Consider the following 23,511-nt stretch of genomic DNA (forward strand, 5'->3'; position numbering starts at 1 on the left):
ATCCAAATAGGGCGGCATGTAGAGGGAAAATGGTTAAACTAATTTTCATCTCTACATGATACATACAATTCTTTCATAGTTTGAATGAAAAATTGAAAGGACACATTCACAGAGCGAGGGTACGCGGAAAATTTTCCGAAAATACAATTCCCCGAAAACAATTGTCCAAAACCAGAAAAGATATTTCGTAAAAATAAAATTTTCCGAAAAATGGGTCTCTAAATGGGAACAATTTTTTTCAGTTATCTCATGTTTAAGCTCATAATAATTATAATCAAGAATAGTGGGGTATAGTTTCAAAAAGACGTTACCTCCAATCTACTTGAAATTTCATACACTTATGTAAATTGATGTGCTACTTTGAAATATCTTAGTGAAAGTGACCGCGAATGTGTTTTACACGATCAAAACTAATAAAATACTTAATTTTTCGAAATTTTGTTATTTCATTTCAACAATGATCAATCCTAGAGAGCAAAAGTTTTCGACAGTGAAAAGATTAATATTTTTTTTCCTACCCATTTTTCGTGTAGGAGCAGTTGTTTTTGAGCTACGTCCTCATTTTTTCATACACATTTTTTCATGCTGCAAACCCGCTTAGTATTCAAACGCAGATGACGATTAAAATTTTTAATTAATCATCATACGTACCAAATTCCATCCTCCATCCCACAAAAATGGCAAACCGTGGAAAAACGCGGTTCCATAAAAAAATCCTAATCTCTGTTGCTACGATGACCGTTTTTTTTTCAGCCTTTACGATTTCATTTTATTGAATGCATTGCATTTCTTTGTTTTGATTTTGAGAAATCCTAGCGCCGCAATCGTAATGTTAAAATGTCTCCGCCCCCCAACATCCTTGCGCTTAAACTTCTGCGGCAAAACGTCCTCCTGCCCAAATATCTCGCCCCACAAACAGCTAGACCAAAACAGTCGCGTCAAAATAGCAGCGCCAAAATGTAACGCACCCTTGTATTTTCGGGAAATTAGTTTCAGGCAATTGAATTGTCGGAAAATTGTTTTCAAGAAATCGTTGTTGGGAAATTGTTTTTCGGAAAATATTCCCCAAAACTAGAGCAAAAACCCATGAATCAGCATTGTACAATAATAAGGAGCTTACCATTAATAACGTGCACCTTTACTGTTGCCCCTTCCGCGACGGTCGGTCGGCAGCTGTAGTTTCCCGAGTCGCTGAGCTTCGCGTACTTGATTTTTAATCTGCCGACAGAGAAAGGAGCGGAGATATCGAAACATTAGTAATATTTTGTAATGTAAGATGTGAAAAAAAATATAAGAATGAAAAACTGTGAAAATACATCATAAAACGAAGCATAAAATGAATTCGAAAGTTGGTTAAACGAAAAAATGTGTATATTAGGGTGGTCGTTATTTGGGGACAAAATTTATTATATCCTTTCCACCTCGTAAATCGGTTCGAAATACATAAAAAATAATGCTGTAATTTTTTCAGATTTTTAAAACAATGTTTAATCCTCGACCACAGAGGTTGAAGTTTTCCGTTTAAAATACATGGGGTTTTCCTGCGTTAGCGGTCACTATTTTACTGTGGGCTTAAATATGTTTGTAAAATTTAGAAATTTTCAGAAATTAGTTGACAAGTATGTTGTGGAAAGCAAAATCTCTTATCAAATCAATGAACAAAAACTAGAGACATCTCCCGACGAAAATTAAATTTCATTATGTTTATAATATATTTTAGTTTTTTGTGAGATTTTTTTATTAGATCACCTTTATTCTTTGTACAACCATTCAATTTCGACAATTATATTAAAATGTTTATTTTGATATAGAAATGACTTACCTACCATAAATCAATACTAACCATAGGAATCGAATCTCGAAAGAGTTGTATTTAACAATTAAATGGTTTCTTATCCATCTTAATTATACTTCTTCTATTTTATTTCAGTCTTTTTGAAGTTGCTATTTTCTTAAGAAATTTTTTACAATTTTGTTTTTTTCTAACATTGATTTTGAATCGACAGGTCAAGAATTTTTGACGTTTTTTTTCCTTCAAATCGATTTTCGTTACTGTTGCTGCACTTGAATTACCATATTATCACTATCAAAGGTGTCCTTAGTGTCTAAACTTTCCAAAACACGGGTTATGAACACTTTTTTCCCTCTTAGTTATTCCAAGATGGCGGTTTTGCATGATGTAAATTTTCATAATTTTTTTTCTCGAAAAGTATGAACCTAACGAAACAATTTTATAGAACAGAATGTGCTGAGAATCGTCTAAAGAATACGTGTAATTTTTTTCAATTTTTTTCTAGCTCTTTTTGTATTTTTAAATTTTAACCATTTTTTGAAACATTTCACAAATACTGAAAAAATTAACACGTATTCTTTGGATGATTCTAAATATTTTTTGTTATATAAAATTTTTTTGTTAAGTTGAAACTTTTTGAAAACAAAATTATTTTCTATCGCATAATATATAAGTTCATCATTTTTTTCTCAAAAAGTTTCAACTTTACAGAAAAATTTTATCACTATTATTCCATCTATCACCATATTATCACTAGATAATACGGTAATTTAGGTTCAGCAACAATAACGAAAATCGGTTTGAAGGAAAAATTTTATTTTATTTTACAAAATAAATGCCAAATTCTGACAGAGCACCCTCAAAAACCCCTGATACCAGATTTTGAAGGATTTTTATTTTGTTCCTCAGTTCAAACTATGTACTTGAAATTGTGTGTTCAAAATTGTCATTTTGCGCATTAATGGGTTAAACGGAAAACTTTAACCTCTGTGGTCGAGGGTTAAACATTGTTTTAAAAATCTGAAAAAATTACAGCATTACTTTTTGTGAATTTCGAACCGATGCAGGGGGCGGAAAGGGTAAAATAAATTTTGACCCCAAATAACGACCGTCGTAGTGTATATATAAAGAAGTAAGGAATATGTACTGCTTTCACGTGTACGTTCTATACATACAATGCTAAAATGATTATTTAAATGTACTTGGTTGAAAGGTATATAGTGAAAATGTAACGTACTTTGACGTAAGAGCCTCGCTCCATTCCGTTTCGACTTTGATACGGGGCTCGCTGTCAATGTCGTTTTCCGATCTCGGTGATGTGTCGAGAGCCTGATTTTCGCGATACCAGCCAACTGTACCTAGATCGTGCGGACCCTGGGACATGAGGCACGTCAGTGTCAGGCTGCTACCCGTTTTAATGTAAATGTCAGACAGCCCTATTATTCGTGCTTTTGCGTCTGAAAAATAAATGATGAGAATCAAAACATTACATGTTATTTTTTTACTCATTTCGATATTACATTTTCAAATTGTACATTGTACCATTTTCTGATAACGTTATATGGTTTTTATTCAACACATATTGATAAAGCTTGAAGCTTAGCCTAGAATAGGGTTGAGAGTCTTATTTCAAATGATAGGGTGATGGCAGAAGCCATGTTAAATTGTTGGTGCAAGCTGATTTCGGGGTGAATTGTTGGATTAATCGTAAGCAACCGCGTGTATATTCATACAAGAATTGAGGGATTGATAGATGAATTTGTAGATTAAACTTGTATGATAATTTGATGAAACGTTGGGACATTTGGAAAATGTTCCAAACAGAGGATGACGATTGCATAACGCGCACCATCGTCCCGTTTCAAATAATTTATATCCGTGCATTGTCGATTTAGCACTCCATCGATCAAATTTAGTCGTCGATTTTAGAATAAATAACTATTCGTGACAACGATCGATGAAAATAATATGCGTGATACTGGGTGTAAAGGAGGTTAAATTGAATTCAGCGACAAGATTTGAAAAAAACGATTTCAACAAAAGATAAAAATAAAAGATACCGAAAGAACACACACGCACGCGACTGGATGACGTAGGCGTGGTAGAAATACTAGTTAATTCGTAATTTCGTTGACGCTTTTTCACCTATCCGATAGTGGAGCCGAGAAACGACGGAAAGCGGAAACGAGGCGAGGTCGAGGCAATTTTGCTAATTTTTTTCTTTCTTCTCCCGTTCATTTTACATGACTCGGCGTTCTCAACGATTTGCTCCTGACCCATACGATATATTCGTATACGTTTCGATTCCCGCACACGTTCGATCGACTATTGTACGAAATAGGCTTAAACGAGTAAAAAAATTGCTCGTCGAATGTGTCAATTTATTGTAGAATTTTACGAATTTTCCACTGCTAGGAAAAAGGCTCAGCTTTTATGAAAGGATGTAATTCGAGCATACCTTTGCTCTCCTATAATTTATCTCTATTCACACATCGTTTTTCCAAGTTTTTTTTTCACTTTTTATAAGTCTAATTGTTCAAAGCCCATTGGACAATGCAAAAGAAAAACGTACAAAAATGTTTTCATGTTTTTTTTTTCGTATGAAATAAAAAAAATTATTCTTTATGAATATGGATACGCTAGGTATGAGAACAAAGAAAAAATACACGCGTGCAGTCATGATGAAGAAATTGAAAAAATCCAAAAGCTGCATATGTAAAACTTGTAGTATTACTACCGAGCATCGCATCATTGTGATTTCTCCTAGAAAGGAACTAGTTGGGTCGGTTTACGTCTGTTTGTTGATAAAATGTATTATGATTTCAGTTTCTTAAACATACGTGAATTCTCAAATGAATTTGTGAAACGAACTGGCAGATGAATTATTTTTTTCGTGACTCAGATTTTGTAATAAAATGTTTTCCACGGAGAATTACGTGGTTTCGATTGAAATTTCCCACGCAGCCTGAAAAATATCGAGCCAGTTGAGTTGGTGTTTGAGCTCGTGGGAGATATTTTCGTTTGATTTATTTGAAAAATAGTTTTTAAATTTCCTCGGTGCAAGCTGATATATTTTATTACGCGGGGGAGAAAAGCATTGCATGGGAAAAGCGTTCCCGTTCGTCGCAGGTGTACCGATGCGATAAGCCACGCGTAGTGCTGGCTTGGTTTAAGCTTTTCTTTAGCACTGCGTTACGGTAGCACCAAAATATCGGGAAAAGAAGCATTCTCGGGGTTAAAAAAGCGAGTCAGAGCAGGGAGGGGAGGGAGGTAGGACTTAAGGAACTTTTATATAGTCAAAAAATATTACTCTCCGCTGCATATATTCCTAAGTAATTGGTAGAATAGTCTTGCACCCCTGTACGAATAATATTTTATTTTTATATCGCGTATATCGTAAGAGATTCGTGTATATTTGCGAGAAATCGATTCTTTTCAAATAATGGAAATATGAAAAACCAAAAAAATTATTTTATTACTCGATTAAGAATAACGACCACGATCATGTGTTGGAAGCTGATAAACATGGACCTTAATTGAGTTTGAAGTTGGTGTATCTAGAGTCGCGGCAGTGACTCAGAGACATCTTTACCGGAGCGATAGCGTTTCCAATTGTTTTCGAAAATTTTCAAAATTTGTTTCTTTAATAATTAATTAATTATAGTATTTCAGAGAATTTTGTCATTTTACGTATTTTTTATTTTTCTTTTCTTTCGATTGCGACCTTTTCGTTTATTAATTTTTTTCTTTTTAAATTTAAGAGATCCTTTGGTTTTGGAACTTGGTTCAATACCCAAATCTATCGGAGAATAGCAAGGCCCTGAATCATTTGTTATCGAGGTAACGAATATCGTAGAGGTCGAGATCGAAAGAAAAAAAATAAAAAATACGTCAACTTGCAGGATTCTCTGAAATACTGTACTTATTTAATTATTACAGAAATAAATTTTGAAAGTTATCCAAAACAGCTGAAAAACACTCTCGCTCCTGTAAAGACTCTCTGGAATCGCTTATCATATATAAATGTACTTGTCTCAGAGTCGCTACCGCGACTCTAGATTGTGTGGAATTACATTCAACTGTATTTTTTTTCTTCATCGGGCATTTTTAGTCAGGAGGCTTATCGCTCGGTTTAAGGCTCTACAAAAGAGAGAAAAATTATAGAGAGAGGCAAAAATCGTGCGTAGCGAAAACCAATCATTCGATGTACTGAATATCTTTGTGGATCATTGTATGTTTTTTTTGCTCAGTCTACATTCAGAAAAATATAAAAATATAAGAAAAAAACACCGGTATATCGAAGGTTCGTTTGTCCCTGAGAGGGCCATGCTTTTTTTTTCTTGAAGCAGTGAGGTTGAATCGAGTGATTAGGGGTAAGCAGGGATATTGCCTGGGATTCTAGAGACTTTTTTGGTGGAAAAAGAGAAAAAGACTGGAATGAGAGAAGAGAGAATCTGTGTGTGAGAATCAAAATAACATAAATATGAGAAGAAAGAGAAAGACGGAATGAAGAAATTACGATAAACAGAGAGATAGAGAGAGAGACAGAGAGATTGATTGATTGATTGATTGACTATAATTTATTAATGCCATAGCTAGGCTTTGTGGCACATGGTGCAAATCAAAGTAATAAGTAACATCGTATAGAATAAAATGATATACAGGGTGTCCAATAGGAAGTTGCTAAAACTAAATAAGTGTCTCTTCCCTCTATGAATTCAATAGGGGTCCCTTTTTCTAAGGCACATACCCTAGGCCCCGCAGTTTATTCCTATTAATAGTAATGCTTATAGAGGGTTTTGTACTTGTAAGTTTGGAACTCATAGAGTTGCTAGCGAAAACCCTCTGAAAAGGTAAGAATTTAATATTTATTCATATTCATCTATCACACAACTTGTGTTTCAATTAAATTAAACTGCATTAATCGATACACTCCAGGACCGTGGACACGAGTTGCCAGGTCCATCTGTTACGGTGACTACACCAGAGAAGTTCAACGAAGTTGAGAATAATTTCAAACAAAATCCAAATGATTCGAATCGGAAAGCTGCTCAAGCATTAAAAATAATCAAATCATCATTACATGACATTTTGAAATATTTTTTAATGTTTCATCGGTATAAAAAAAGCACTCATCAATTGTTAACTGAACATGCCATGACGAAAGGCATTGAATTTTGTAACACTATTACGGGAATGTTTGAAGCCGAAGAACTTAATGAGAAAATGATTATTTATTCCGATGAAGCATATTTTTGCATGAATGTTGAATGTCCAGGCTTAAAACTAAGATTTTATTGGTGAATTTTTTTTTCAAAATTACGAAAAAAATATAACCAAACGAAATCCCATAACGCAACTAGTCTCAAAAATCGTTGGATTAGTTGAAGTTTTTTTGAGAATTTTTCGAAAAAAATTGAAAGTGTCTAATTGCCTGAAACTAATGGTTTTTTTCTTAAAACTGCGAAAAATTGATTAAAATCTATACCAATAATTTTTATTCAACTTTTTCTCGTATGTTTGAGAAAATGATCAATTTAGGAACTCTCCATCTGTGGGAAATGAAAGAGATCAAAGTACCGTCACGTGAGAACGGAAAAAATAAAAATGAATCACGATAGAAAATGCAGATATGGAATAATCAGTTTTGTCGAATCGATCGCGAAATTTTTTTAGTAGACACAAGGATGGGAAATATTGGTATGATTAATGGATGAGTATATTAATTACTATCAGCATGCACCAAATGAAAAACATAACGGATCGTTAGTATTGATATTCCATAAGTATTGAATGGAAAAAAGGTGAAAAAACTTGTGACGGTTACGCCACAAATCGCAAGGGGACACTGAAGAAATGATTTTAGATTGAAGGGATGGTGTTTGATTTTTCTTTGAAGAGCAATTTCATGATTTTGGTAACATGATCACACGATCTTTCGTAATTGTAAAAGAAAGCTGGAAAATAAATCGTACTGATTGTGAGACCCGTTTCGTTTTGATAAAAGCTCTGCTAAAGTCGAGCAAACGACAATCAGTCGATGAAAGCGTACCAAACAAATTAGTAGAGAGTACGCAATAATTTTCTCAACAAAACATTCGTCCAACTTTCATACAATAAGAGCGTAGCATGTTTGTAATGTGGGAAGTAATATATGGAGCGTAGCACTGCTTGAAAGTTGAAGCCGGAGCTTTTTCTGTCAAGTCTGGAATCTTAAATAATCCAAGGAATTATACACACCCTTGTGCATACATGTATGTATATTAAAAAGACAGGCGAAAAAATTTGCAGGAAAAATTACAGGCGAAAAATGCTCCAAGTGTTGGGACATCGGATGCGATCGGAGCGCGAGAACAAGTCTGAAGTAGGTTCTGTACAAATACTAGGTGCACCGGGCAAGAAATACGTGCGCACCTGGACGACCGGATGTGCATACGGAAACTCATTTCTGGTAAAGCGCAATAACTCACAGAGCGAAAAGAAGCTGTGCATATGTTTGCCAGTGTGTGGCTGTGCGGTTGTGTATGTGGCTGGGTTTGTAATAAGTTGAGACGTGCCACACGGTATTCAGAAGCAACAGGGGAATATGCTTGCTGGCTGAAGAAACAGTAAGAAAGAAGGTGCCACGAAGAACAAGAGCGGAGTTGGGTAGAAGGAGAGTGATGCCTATCCTCGCGCTTATGTTTCCCTTCGTCTAGCCCGCTGTTTCTCGCGCCTCCTGGTTGTGTTGCTCATCCAACAGTTACTATTCACATGCCCGGATACAGCGGAGAAATGAATACATATGCAAAATGTCGACGCTCCTACACGAATATAGTGCTCATTTCGCGTCGGGAACATGACCTGGAAGGTCTTTTGAAACTCGATTCATCGTGGCACTGCGAGCGCATTGCAGGCTCGCTCATTTCTTTTGTCAGCTTCGTTTTCTACCACTTTTTTTTTCGCCAGACCAACCATCCCAACCCATTTCCTTCCATATGTCCGTGTATCCACATGGATAGATGTGCATGAGTCACTTTTTTTTATTCCATCCTTTTATCTCTTTTCCTTGCTCTTCTTTTGCTCAGGTACGCAGCTTATATCCCTGACATGACCTTACGTTTCCATCGAGGGTTCTACTGCAACCTTATCACCTTGTACGTCCAACAGCATCCTAAAGGTGAATCGTGTGACTCGACAGCTAATAATCTACCAGTAGGATTATTCTTTTTTTTTCTTCCTGACAACGGAGAGTTTATTTTCTGTTTGTTTCGTATCGTGACGAGTCCTTAACGGAATGAACTTGACAAAGTGACAAAATCTTTTTTCACGATAAGCATTGCTGTTATTTTGGTGGCTTCAAATCGTCGGAATAGGGTATCAAACCTTTTTTTGAAAACTGTTTTAAAATAATCCTGAGATCGTAATAAACCAGTAGAATTTTTATTTCAATTTTATAAGACCAAAAACTGTCTTGAAAACTATTTTTTATTTGTGATTTTCAATTTTCGCGCGGAAACGCTAGCCGCCATGTTGTTTCGGTTTGTGACGTCACTCCGTTAGTAAACAATACAATTGCGAAAGACCAAGTAGCCGAAAGTACGTTAATAATTACTAGCAATCGTCAGGGGGGGGGGGGGGGGGCGGGCGCCCGCCCGACTTTTGCAAGACCGAGGCGAAGCCGAGGTTTTGCTGGTCGGGGCGGGCATTAAAAACATACACAAAAAGTAAAAAAACACACAAAGTTAACAATTTCTATATATGAATATTCAGCTAGGGGAGCAAGAAAAAATGTTTTTTCGAACCACCCTAATGAATATTTAAGAAGGAATTATGCGTGGATTTAATTATTCATTGTATATGATCGAATTTATATTATAGCCGGTATTTTCCCATTGTTCTGAATAAAATCAAGTCGATATTCTATTTTTTTTCACTCATAGGATAAAAGAAAATTTCTATTAATATAAATCGATTAGAATCGCAAAATCTCGAAACTCTCCAGATGGGAGGACAATAAAATTTGTAAAAAAAATTGTTGGTTCGTAGTGTTTTGAACTCAGATTTTGATTTTTTTTTTAATTGATGAAAAAAGGCATTTTTTTTCGTTTAACGAAGACGATGATTAAGAGTCGCGGTGGCGATCAGGTTTTGGTACTACAGATAGCGTGATATGTCCGTGGATTTCCATAGTCCGTTTGTTACCGTATTAGTGGTTTTTTGAATTCGAATTGTGAATTTTATTTTTTAATTAGTGAAAGAAATGCATTTTTCCATTCTATGGAGGGGATTTGTACGGAAACATTTCGATCGATTAATTATTAATGAAGGAAAGGCGGAAAAAACCGAAAAAATTGTATTTTTTCATGAATTCATATAGTCTTCATTTTTAGAATTAAAAAGGTGGTTATTTGCCAAATAGTATCCATAGTATCAATAAATACTAGCAAGGCCGAATGCTTCAGAGGTCTGATATCAAACATCATGTGCACGTGTACCGTTTTGAGTTTTGATTCCATTCGCGTTGTGAAGATTCTTTGTATTGTTACTAGATGAGATTGCAGAATTATGAATATTCTTCGTTGAACGATTGTTTTCATGGATTCAGGCGCGTTTTAATAAATAACGATGAAATTATTTTGACGAACTAATTGTAAGTAATACGAGTAAATGATTTAAAGAATTTTGTGAACGATTCCGATGACAATTTGATTTCCGGTTTTGAACTTTGTTTTTATTAAATTTCAGACTTGTTTCCATTCTGTATATTCTTTACTCGTTAGATCGTCATACAAAAATAAAGTGGTCCATATATTTGAGTGGAGTCGATACTACTTTGCATAAATTGCAACAAACAATTTTTTTAGTTGTAGTGAGTCCGGGTCTTCCCCTCATCCCCACTTATCTGACGATTCAAAGAGACTCCGAAGTAGATTTTCGGTAGAAAATAGTTCGCCCTGTACGCTCATCGAAAGTGGTCGCAGATCTCCGTGAAAGCGATCAGTTATACGATATCCCGACAGCGAGAAACACTCATACCATTGACGATCAGTGAACGAAACTGGCCGTCGCCACATACAATTACTCCGAAAACATCTGCTGCGCAATCCAGAGACATTTACGGCTTCCATCGCCATCCTCAAGTCTTGCAGGAGAATCACAGTGCAGTTTCCGTCTGTCAAGCTCACCTTTATATAAATATCTATCGGCTCATATATATATGGACGACGTAAGCGGAGTCATGTATTGAGGTTGTATCTCTCCAGCAATTTCCATTATTTTAAATTCATCGCGCTATCAACTACTGGTGTATTGACAGTATGCAGGGCGAACGATTATTTTCTCCTAAACAATAACTTTGTACATTCCCGTGTGGTTTGTTGTGCGGTCTTTATGTGTGGCTGATGTACTTAATGATCTGAAGTCTGTATCTTTTATTTTTTGAATAGTATTTGGGGCAATAAACAAAAATGCCGTACCACTTGTGTGTTCGCTTTCCCGTCACTGCATTTTTTATATTTTTTTTTTGCCTTCGTTATTTACATAAAATTGTCGATGAGTTGCATTGTACGGTTATTTTTAGAAATTCGCCACCGGTGAGAATTAAACCTTTAAAATGTGCCTCTCAAACCACTAATTAAATAAAAATACTTGCAACATAACTAACCATATAAAATCGGTACATACATAGCGAAAGAATTTTATCACATAGTCTCAATTTGTGTTTGTAATTTTTGAGACGAATTTTTCTTCTTCTGTAATTTTGTTGTTTCCGATGTGCTTGGCAACTTCTGTATTTCTTCAACGTTTTCTTTCTTGAATTAGAAGTCTTACAAACATTGATTTCTATGACTTTACAGGTGACTGTAAAAAGGGTATAAATGTACTTGTCTTTAGTTTTTCTACAACATTCATGCTGTATTTAAAATTTGCTTGTTCTCTTCTCTCACAATAAAGACATTTGAGCATCACGTAAATAGTTTGCAATAGGAATTATAATGCAATCGCTATCGTGTACTTTTGGAATTTTCATCCAGGGGATAGGAGAGTAATTTCTCTAGTCTTACTATTGCTCCGTTTTACTGCTTTTGGGCTCAAAGTCGTTTGCTCCACAGATTTGTACATTGAATTACTCCTTTATGTAAATGGGACAATATCTTTTCTCTATTCTATTCCATTGAAAGTGTGCCTGGAAAGAGCAAGTCAGATTGATAAAGAGGAAGAAGCGAGAAAGACAGGAAATCTGGGACCTCAACCCAGGATTTTAGTATACCCGATCCAATGCAGATGTTCACGACGAAAGATCGAGAGTTTAATTGAGGTTCCAACTCTTCCTTTTCAGCTTAACAATATACACACCGGGAAGCGAGGACCACTCGACAAATCTGAAGTTCAACTGGTGTTGAAACTTTCCGTACGCGATATAGGTATATATGAGGTATTCCAGCCCAAGTGTGTAAACCCGCAACCCTAACCCTCTCAGATTTCTTTGATTTTTTTTTATATGATCACATTGAGTCTAAAAAAGACTCTCATCATATTTTTAGAGTGTTCCGAACATCCCTCATTTGAGAAAGCTTTTTTTTGAAAAAAAAAGTTGTTTTAAAAATCTGAAATTTTTTAAAAACAGAATGATAACTATACAGTTCGGACTCTGCCTTGGAAGAAACAGCTCAGAGTGAAAGGAACAGTGTACAACTGTGTGAAGTTGTCGATAATAGAGCACTACGGTTGATTTGATGTGGAAAAATAAATTTGAACGTAAATATTAATTTTTCGAGCGAGTTCACCATAAATTTTAACAATCGATGTGTAAGAACGCTGCCCGTTATTTGTAGAAAACACGAGCGAAAATTGGTCAAGACAAGTGTGACCGTTTCAGAGAAAAGTTACTTCAAAAGAAATCCCCCTTATCAACTGATCGCAGTGAAACGCATAACTCCCGTCTTTTTGTCCTGCGGGAAGTCGGGAGTTAAAGATCCCCAAAATCAGAACCCATCAAAAAATGATTTCGAACGACGCATCGTGTTTGAAGATTTTCCATGAGAATAACTCAGGAAACTATTGAGACCTCTGATCATCGCATCATAACTCTCTAGAAAAAAATCACATAAAAACCATAAAAACCATTTTGGTTGCTGAAGTTGAATACATAAAAAAAAAAATTTCATAAGACTGTAAACATCGAATTTTCCGTTTCACGAACAAACTTCCTGGTAGTTTTTCGTAGCGAATTACTTCCTCTATTAAAAAACTGTCATAGTTATTGTAATTTAAAATTTTTTATAAAATCACTTATTTTTATCGTCTCGTGCTTGGTTTTCATAGGATAATAATATTTTTGACTGACAAGGAAACATTCTTTATTTTCCTCTTCGATTTCGATAATTTCCTTATATGTCGAAAAATAAGAAACACATTTTTTTAATGAGCTTAAAGTTATTTTTAGCGGGTGAAATCGACCCCCAAAGTTGAACGTGTTTTGCATCTGATAGAGTGTTTCATATAAAAGCACTCAACCAATCGAAATAAAACAATTCAACATTTTCTGCATGTCAAATAACCTATCTGACATATGTCCAACTTCTTATGCACCCCTATTACATAGGGATGATTCACCCCCGAATATCCAGAATTTTTTCCGATAACAAAAATTTACGATCTGATTTTAATAATACAAACGTGATTTCGCAAAGCAAAAAAATAAATAAAATTTCCTCGGATCAATAAAATTAAGGGGGTAAACACTTTTAAAGTCAAATTTTATTGTGGGGATTGTCCCCTTCCAATTTCAATATTTTTTTTATAGAATGTAGCTTATCGAAAAATAAGAAACATTTTTTTTATCGACCCAACTTATTCTTAATCGATGAAATAAACCCCCAAATTTGAGCATGTTTCCTATCTGGTAGAGTGTTACATTTACAATTACTGAAAAACGTTGTTATCCTATGAAAACCAAGACGAAAATTTTTTACAATAATTCTATGAAAATTATAAAAAAATGAGAGATTTTATAAAAATTTCAAAATTAAAATAGCTATAACAGTTTTTAATAGAAGTTATTCTCTACGAAAAACTACCAAGAAGTTTGTTCGTGAAACTAAAAATTTGATTTTTACAGTCTTATGAAAAATTTTTTTTTATCGATTCAACTAAAAACGGTGATAGCATAAAACGGTTGCTGCGAGCTAATTGTTCATACAGACTTTTTTTTGTAGAGGAATCGGTTTTCGATGAAAACATATTCTTGTGATTTTTGTAAGATTTTTTCCTAGTTATGATACCATGATCAGAGGTCTCAATATAGTTTCCTGGGTTATTCTTATGGAAAATCTTCAAACGCGATGCGCCGTTCGAAATCATTTTTTGGTGAGCTCTGCTTTTGGGGATCTTTTTTTTACCTTAATTCGACTTTCTCGGTTGGATGCAACGGAAAAAAAATATCGATTTTTTCCGCATACCCTAATATATACACATTCATATCGGAAGGACGTTCACAATTTGTATACCTGAGTATCTTTAGCTCACCACCATATCGCCGTAAAGATAACATTTTTCTCGTTTAACTTCATATTTTCTCATCAATGTCGATTCGAAAGCACATTATGTAGGTATTTCTGCAGAGAGTAAAAATTCATGCCGGAGGTGGGCACATGGATGCGCCAGTTTAATTATATCTGTAATACCCATCGATTGTCAACCAAATATTAGCAAATGAAAATATCTGAACAAAAACGTTTCGAAAACGTCTGAAAATCGTTAAGATAGGAGAACGTGAATCCAATAATAAACAGAAATCAGCTCAATATATACGTTCAGTAACTAGTGAAAATGATGGTGGGAAAAAAAGTCAAGGTTTGCGTCATCATAATCTCGAGGTCAGAGTGGGAGTAACACGTACTCCCACTCTGACCATGTACAGGTATATGTTTGTTGGTCCAATAAACTATCCATCTATATACACATGAAGAGAAAAAGAAAGAAAGAAAGAGATTAAAAGAAAAAGAGTTTACGAGGTTGAGATTAAAAAAATTGGCGGCGCGGTAAGCGAAAACGTAATCGAATTTATCGTTTGCCCGCCCCAAGCTCAAACCGTGGACTATTCGAGAGCTATATGCCTTGTGACTACCCCACCACCACTGCCTCTCGATTGCTCCTGCAGGTGAGAGTGATTTGCGGACCTGTGAGGTCCGTGTGTGATAAATGATGGCTCGTGCAGAGGCTTCCAAGGTATTAATACGACCACACATTGTATTTTCATCCGATCTCCATACACACACATGTATATTTCTATATACCGATGCACGAGCACAGTCAGAAGTTAAATGTTTTCTCACTTTTTGCTTTACATACGTGAGTCATTTTGTTTATCCAAATTACTTAATTTTCGATTCCATCTGTCCTTTTTATTGAGATTCTTTCGAATCAATATTTTCTTTCAATTGTTTTTTGGTCGCGCAAATATTATCATAGCATGTACCGTTTGGACCAAGGCTTTTATGTAGCTTTTCATATAATACCCAAGATTTCCGACTTGATTTTTTCTTTTCGACCGCCGTGGTTTCAAACTAGGAAAGATGCTCTCGGTTCAACTCTTTCAAGTGTCTTGTATCGCTCGGATACATACACTTTATTCTTACTACTTCGCAGCCGGGTTTTCAAGTACGTTTACTTGGGAAAACTGGTTAAGTTAAGATCGAATTCAATAGGGAAAGGAACGCTGAACTAGTTGATAGGAAATCAATTTTATGGTACCACATACTATACGAAATGATTTCGCTTATTTTGGCGTGTGGTAATGACGTCGTCTATTCACGTATGCGACGGAAACCGTTGCCGTTTTTCATATGCCGGGCAACCACCGGAGAGTTCACAAAACCAACTCTAACGCAGAGAGAGCATTAGAGAAAAAGCAATGACTTAATTATAGGAAGAAGGAGCAACATTTTGTGTTACAGAAAAACAAGGTTTTAGAAAATTCTTGGAGTAAAACCATTTCGAACAAAAAAATCAACGATTTGAGATAGAATGATTTATTGGCTTGAAATGTCCTATCTCTACATACACCCCTACATACATGAAAAGAATCGTGAAAACCCAAGTGCAACAGAGCCGAACCTGCGCAGATTTGTTGTACACTGAAAATCCGATAAAGCTTTTTTGTTCGATACATCGAACCTGTAACGGTGATAGTGGCTTTTATCGTTGTTCAAAAATCAGCTTTTGCATTTGAAATAAAGAGATTACAGAGCATGTCATATTATCATATCAGTGTCACAAGTCCAATGAAAACGACGAGTGAGCCTCGCCTAATTTATGTACAATATTTATTTACGACGCACTGAAAATCCATTAAAATTGAATCGAAACGATAATACTGAAATAATAGCAGTTTAACGGGCTTGTTAAAGTTTAATGTGTTCGATTAGTCTTTTTATATGATAAGTAGGTTGATTGAACTTGTAACGAGAACGAAGTGATAAAGGTACAAATGAATAAATATCAAGAGATTCGGTAGAGTCTCGGGTTGAATTATTTCAACCACCGTTCATTGGACATTTTATTGACTAATATTTTATTAAGTATTTGATCAAGTGTCGGTGTTTGATTATACACATCACCTATTGGTTAATTAATGATAACGAGTGAAGTAGTGTACGTGTAGTACAGAAATCCGTGTCGATTGATCAGGTTCACTACTCAGACGATTGTGCTGAATCACAACGGCTTTTAAAAATTTTCTCCCTTAAAATGGATTTATCATGTTCCTTAGAGTCCAACGAAAAACATTTGTCTTCCGTTTCGTCAAGTTATCAGTATCCGCCTAAAGGTAGAGAGTTTAAATTTTTCTACGCTCGGACAATTCAATGAATCTACGTATAGACCATTCGTGAATTACATTTGAACTTTCAAATCACTTCGATGATTTGAACCAACATTTAGATGAGTTCATTCGGCTGGTGAGAGAATGTTCTATGATAAAATGGAAATCAATCATACCATCGATGTTAGTATATTATGCGTTGCATTGCAGCTTCTTATAATAAGTGAAAGAATGTAATGAAATCAATGTTGCCTTGCATCAAAAAATACATTATTAATTGATTTTTTAGCGAGGGATAGTAATGTGTTGTGTACAAGATCGGAACGCTCATTCTACAGTTTTACTTCTTTTGGTGGTTTTTCTTGTACAAATTTAACGAAGTAATCTACTAGAAAAGAAGAATAAAAATAGGGGGGTGATTTTATCTTTTCCAGGAACAAAATTTGGTTGAGTGCAGTACCGAAGGGTGAACACAGGTTCTAAAAATAAAAATCAATTCGAAAGCTCTCTTCTGATATTTCCCGTAAAGGAGAGACATTATTAACAAAATTGAGCTTGAGGAAAATCGTAGATATTTTTTAAATTTCTCCAACTTCTGCATATAGCGGTTTTATCGGGTTCTGCGGGAATAAATATGCTTACGAATGAATAAAGCGACAACCGTATCGGAAAGCATTCATTGAAAAGCATTGGTGAAACTATTCTTCGGGTTCCGCTCATAGAATTTCGATGACGATTTCGAGACCATATTAGAGAGAAATATTTCACCGCTGTAATAATACAGTGTTTACGAGACTTTTTCATACGTGTATGAGAAGAACGCTTGCCTGCAGCTCGTTCATTGTTAATGATCATTGCTGAAGAACCAACCAATAATTTATCACGATGATACGCAAATATGAATACTCATACACAAGAATATATATCAGTTTAAATTGCGTTACCTTACTCGAGTAGTGCGTGTGCGGGTGTGCGTGTGTATGTGTGAGCGGGCGAGGGGGGGGGGGGGGGGGGAGATTTGGAACGTTGCCCGACTGTTTGTGGGTTAAGAGAGAGAGAGAGAGCGAAAGGTAGGCAGGCATTGACCGCTTGTAGTAACATAGCCGGTAAACGACGGTGGCTCGAAGGGGGTGTATGCATGAGGGAAGATACACGTCATGATTCAATAGCGCCAAATCGCGTAGTTCCAAGGGTTGCTCGTCTCATGGTGCCTGGTGGTGAAACGCTACCTCGTTTGCGTGTTCTCTTCTCTTCATACCGGTCGATCGTTATTATACTTGGCTATGTTCAACCTTGTCGTGGCGTACCATTCGACGTTTCCTGGTACATCTCGTATATCTTATTCTCTTCACACGGAGCCTCATCAATTATAGGTATTTTATAATCCAAATATGCACACGCAACAAGAGACGCACGTGACGAATTAATCGATGTGAAATGACTGAAAGATTTATTACAAGTCTCTTCACTACTGATCAAACGAGCGATAATGTATGGGTCATTCCATGTCAATTCAACGACGTTGCGACGGTGACCCTCTTCGATTTTTTTTTTTGATTTTTTAATATGTTTTTATACATGTAAAAAGAAGTCTTTAGCTTAATTTTTAGATCGTTATCTCCACCCATTCCGGAGTTATCAATTTTTGCTTAAAAAACGGAAAAATAATGTTTTTTAATGTTTGTTTCGCTATTTTTAGTCAAAGAATTGGTTTTTCGTTTACTGGGACACTTTCGATTTTTTTTTAAATTCACAAAATTCTGCGTTAAAAAGCAAAATTTTTGAACCGTGTTGCAAGATGAGTTTCAAATAACTTCTAGTAAAAAAAATTAAAAAACTTTTTTTCCCTGTTTTTTTTTTATTTTTTTTCTGAGATCACGTAATTCCTCCAATCAGTCTCAAAATACATAACTTTTTTATTAAATTTTACATCTTACTTGATTCACTATCATTACAGAATTTTTCTTTCATTTCTGATTATTTTGAATGCTATGCGTTTTTATTTCCGATGATCTAAAAAGTCTTTTTAGACTAATTGCGTTATCAGTATTCGGTGTGGCAGGATAAATTTGATGTGTGTTGGGTATGGATTTGTGGTATACTTTGTTGATTCGAATATGTAACATGAATAGGGTTTCTCATATTTTGTCTGATGAATAGAGCATGAAATTTCGAGCGGACGGGTGAACGACATTGCGTAAGACTCTTTGACCACGAGTTGAGTACAAATAAGAAAAGCTTATCAATCAAATTTATTCTCGTTATCAATGAATAGATGTGCAGGAACACTGATATAATAATGTCAGAATGTTTGGTGTATTCTTAAAATTGAATCGAATCCTATTGAAGAATGCACTCTGATTTTGTTTTTAGTTTTTTGCGTGTAATCAATTGAACATAATGGTGAAGCAAAAAATTGAGATCCGTCGCAAAATAAGAGTGTACGCGAAAAGTGAGGAAAAGAATAACCAAAAGAGAGAGAGACAACAAAAACTGTTCTCGATGAATTGGAGTTGTAGATGGAGAGTAAAGTTTTCACGGAGTTTTGTCGAACAAGAATTAACGATCTGTAACTTCGAATAGGTTTACCTAGATTGGGTTTATGACTGTATATAGAGTAAGGTAATTGAGAAGCATTGAGCGAGAAAGGAACGTTTCGTGCGAGTAAGGTTTTAAGGTCGGAGGAGAGGAGGTAGAGCAGGAGGAGGAGGAGAAAAGCACGGGGCTCGTGTTTTGCGTCGAATAGAAGAAAAATCGTCGTTTTACGGGGTTCGAGCAACTGTAAGACGAAAACGATGTTTTCACAAGTTGGACGAGTATATGTCCTCATACATCACCTATTGAAAAACTTAAGGGCGTAAGTTTCGTAACTCGAAAGGCTAACAATGCGCTCTACGACTTTTCGTTTCGTAAAAGCCGACTCATGTACATGCGACAAATATATATATATAAGTACACAATGTCGCTTAATAGCAGGCTAGGTTAACTTCGCTAAGGGAGGAACAATCGTCGGTGATGAAAATCACTCCAGGGTGCCTTCGAGGAAGGAACAATGGTGCAAGCACGCCCGACTCGGCACGTTTCGTGACAGAAACTTGCTTTTCCACCAAGAGATTCGACGATTTCTGAGTTCCCTGTGGCAGTCTCCCCTTCTTTTCCTCCGATGTATCCAAAGCACACGCCGAGCGGCCATTTTCTTTTTATCTCTTCTCCTGCATCTCCATCGAATTCAACTTTTATATAAATGCTTGCACGGGCTCGCCCGGCGACCCCGTAAAATTGCACTGGAAAATGGAAAGTAGCAACCCCTATGACTCGATTATGAAAATATCACAACGTTCCCTCTTCACTCCTTCATTACTACCTGCCAGTAGTATATATAAATATATATGGGCAGATCCATTACTTTTCGACCGCAGCCTGCGCGCTTGCGTCAGTGACTTGGCTGTCGATTTTTTTCCCACAAAGTAGTTTATAAAACAAGATGATCCCCCAAATTTGAAGTCCATTCATGGAATTTTGACCGCTGTAGAATTTTTTGAAATTTTTAAAGTGATTTTTTTATTTTTTCATGCGAACTCCATGAGGTTCAAAGATTTGTATGAAGCAGCACTTTTCTTCTTGAACCTTCTACTTTTGAGAAAAAAATAGTTTTTTTACTCCGAAGGAAAATTCGGTTGAATTAGAACCCTTTTCTTAAATTACTATTTTTTACGAAATTTCCGGCCGTAGTGATAATTTTTCACGTAGACGGCTTTAATACGGCTCTAGTACTACAACGACCACCGGCTTGATTTCGGCATTATGGATTTTTTATTCGAATGTACCACGATGAAAAACACGTGGTCGCTTCGTCAGTTTTCGTCGTGGCCTGTACCTTAATTTCGCCGGTCGAGTACTTTGTCTTGTAAATTTTGTTATTCTGTGGCGTTAGTTTTAAGCCCCTTTTTCGTGTGATCTTCCTCTCTCTCTCCCGCCCCCCCCCCTCCCCAGCGCCTCTTGCTCATCAATTCTTTTCTTTGATCCGCGTTGTGTAATTCGGCGAACCAGTTCGGTAATTCTGTTAATTCGTAATCTCACGGGTACATGTATGACACCTGAGTGACAGGTGCCCACCGACCCGAGAATCTTGAGTCTCAAAAGCATTGAGTCTATTTCTATCTTTTCTTGAGTCAGCCCCCGTTTTGTACGTCGCCCCGTTTGAACATTAGCTACGATTGAAACTATCGTTTTGTAATTAATGAGAAATCTAAAGAACTACGATTTAGTTTTGCTTATTAAATTTTTCTCCGAAATTTAGCTGGCGCCCAAAATCAGTATTTGTCAAATAAAGCCAATTTTTGTTATTGTTTTGCGTTTAAATTTTCGCGTATTATTCATTTTATTTTTGACTCCCTTTATTTTCCCATGTTTAGCAATCAGTATTGAAAAATACCGTCACACTGCATATGTATATAAATTCAATATTTTGAATTCTTGGTTGGCTGTTTCGAGTCTGTTAAAAAAAATGACCTAGAAAATATGACTATTTTGAAATATATTATGTAATTAAATAATTCAACAGTACATTTTTTAACATTTCTCATTATTTAGAAATACACAGAAAAATGGGTCTGGAGTCAAATTAAATGAATAGAAGTATATTTCATCAAACTTTCTATTTTTTTAAATCCAAGTGTCACAGTCCACATTGCATGGTACAAGTACAATAACGTTTTGCAGAATTTCGATTTTTTTTGTTCAACTGGTTTTCTTTTTTGCTCCGAATTGATGCGTGTGCAATACTATTGCATGCTTTTTGAAATAAAATTTTATATCAGCTGAAACAAAATATCACGTGCATGCGTTTTGCACGAGAACAAAAAAGAATTATATTTATAAATGTCATGCATTATTTTTTCAAACATATGTCGAGATTGGTAGTGGGTTTGATAGCTTTTTTCTATGTACAGAACGAAACGATACAAATGTCTGTTAGGATGTACTAACGTACTCTGTTCCTGCCGATTTTATAAAAAGTGGTTTCAGGGACAACAACTGTGTTGTCGTGTGAATTTAATAAGGATTCTTTATATTCTAAGCATTTGACTGATATGTTACATATGTTTTTTGTCAAATCCACCGTCAAGCGGTACATCATACCGTTAGCGACCTCATAGACATGATGTAATCGTGCTCTGACACTGTTCAAAATCCTGATCTTTGTGCTGCATGATTTGCTGTAATTTGACTTTAATAGTCTGTAAGACCTCTGGAGGAGTCAAGATTGTTATATATCGTCTCAAGATCGTCCAGGGTTATCAACTGTTTGGTAGAATTATTCATTGTTATAGAATGATTCCGCGTTTTCGGAAGTCTTAAGACGCTATATATGGAGAGGATATATGTATTGTAGACATATAGAAAAGTAGGCATCGAAGGCGATGATCGTTACAACCAGCTACTTGTCGTAGGGTACCAAAAAATTTCCCAAGAAAAATCCAAAGCCAAACATCCATGCATTAAATGGAAAAAAATAGAAAGTAAAAAATCAAAGACAAATCAAAGTCATTACTTCACATAGCCTGTTAATTAAAAATATATATTTATAGAAATTTTACTTTCAACCGGACTCGTGTACAAACCTCCAATACAAAGGATCTTGACTCACCCGACCTGTCAAAAGATACGGAAAACTGCATTGTTGTGTGAGATATTCAACCGGATCCAACTTTGGCTGCAGTGTTACACGTCCCTGTTACACGTCTAGCCCTCAGCTGTCTGCTTCGTCTAGAAAAGCTCTTTCGACAACGGTTTGGCTTGCACATGTCTTGATATACACTAATTTCGTGTGGCAGCGTGCTCAACTCGAGCGTTCCACGTTGGAGTTTTGTTAGCGCTGATAAGGGCAGTTGGTTTGTACTGTCTGGAAAAGGTGATCGGATGAGTTTGATTTTAGGGTTCTGCGGAGAGTTTAGCTTTGCCTTTAGGCGCTGAATGATGGCTGACGGCGAGGCAGGCGTAGGCCGGACGAGGCTAGTCCGCTTTTTCGGCGACACACTGATTATTTACCGGGTCTTGCTGGCTTCGGGGTGGATGCGCTAAGGCCGAGTGACAATGCGGGCGGTCACCCCACCGGGTATTGTTCACAGTATTAAGCGAAAAAAGAAGGAGAGGTGCTTATTCGACGAATTGCAGTCACCACACCAAGTAGTGGCCGTAAGAAGTTGAAAAGGCGTGAGGTGCCTATACCACGGATTGCGGTTATCGCACCAAGTAGTGATCGTAAGAAGTTAAGCAAAAGGCATGAGGCGCCTATACTACGTATTGCGGTCGTGCGTCGAGACCGGGGACTGCGGGTGGGCTTCTTAGCTACCGGACCCACAATCCCTGCGCTGGCTCGACGACACGTTTCGATTTGCGATCAGCAGTCGATTCTGCGAGTCGAAAAGTCCTAAGAAGGACTGTGTGACTACGGAGGGCTCTCGTGCGACGAGACTGGGAACTGCGAGCGGGCTTCTCACCTTCCGGACCCGCAATTCCTGTGCTGGCTTGAAGTTTCATTACAATAGTTGTTGGCTGATACAAGGTTGCTGATCTGGAGGCACCTGCTCGGCGCTCGCTCCGAAGAAGAATGACAACTTGGTTCTGCGGGAGCCCGGTATTTATACAAAGTGAGGGGTTCCTTGATTGGCCGAGAACCGTACGGTGGGTTAAGCAGGGGAGCTGCTCTCTGATTGACCGGGGGTCTCATGGTGGGAGGACACTGAGCCGTGGTATGCTCGGAACGACAAAGTCTTAACGGTGGGAGTAATTCGCAGAGCTGAGAAGCTCCGTGATTGATGCGCTGGTTGTGATACTTTTTGATTGGTGCGCTGGATATTATAATTCCTATTTTGTGCGTAGGCTTAAGTTTTACTAAGTGTCCAGCTTT

The 23,511-nt window shown here is 36.5% G+C and overlaps 1 protein-coding gene across 1 annotated transcript in view; it reads right to left on the reverse strand.

Moving 5' to 3' along the window:
• The window catches only part of LOC122414001 (zwei Ig domain protein zig-8-like), a 280,634-nt gene that overhangs the window by 26,887 nt on the left and 230,236 nt on the right, over nt 1-23,511 (reverse strand). Inside the window, exons 4-5 of the mRNA XM_043424741.1 lie at nt 3,030-3,249; nt 1,121-1,218 (exon numbers count right to left, since the gene is read on the reverse strand). Coding sequence (XP_043280676.1) covers nt 1,121-1,218; nt 3,030-3,249 — 318 coding nt within the window. The remainder of the gene's footprint in view (nt 1-1,120; nt 1,219-3,029; nt 3,250-23,511) is intronic.

The sequence above is a fragment of the Venturia canescens genome, chromosome 7 (genome assembly GCF_019457755.1).
Source record: "Venturia canescens isolate UGA chromosome 7, ASM1945775v1, whole genome shotgun sequence".
In the NCBI taxonomy this organism is placed as follows: Eukaryota; Metazoa; Arthropoda; class Insecta; order Hymenoptera; family Ichneumonidae; genus Venturia; species Venturia canescens.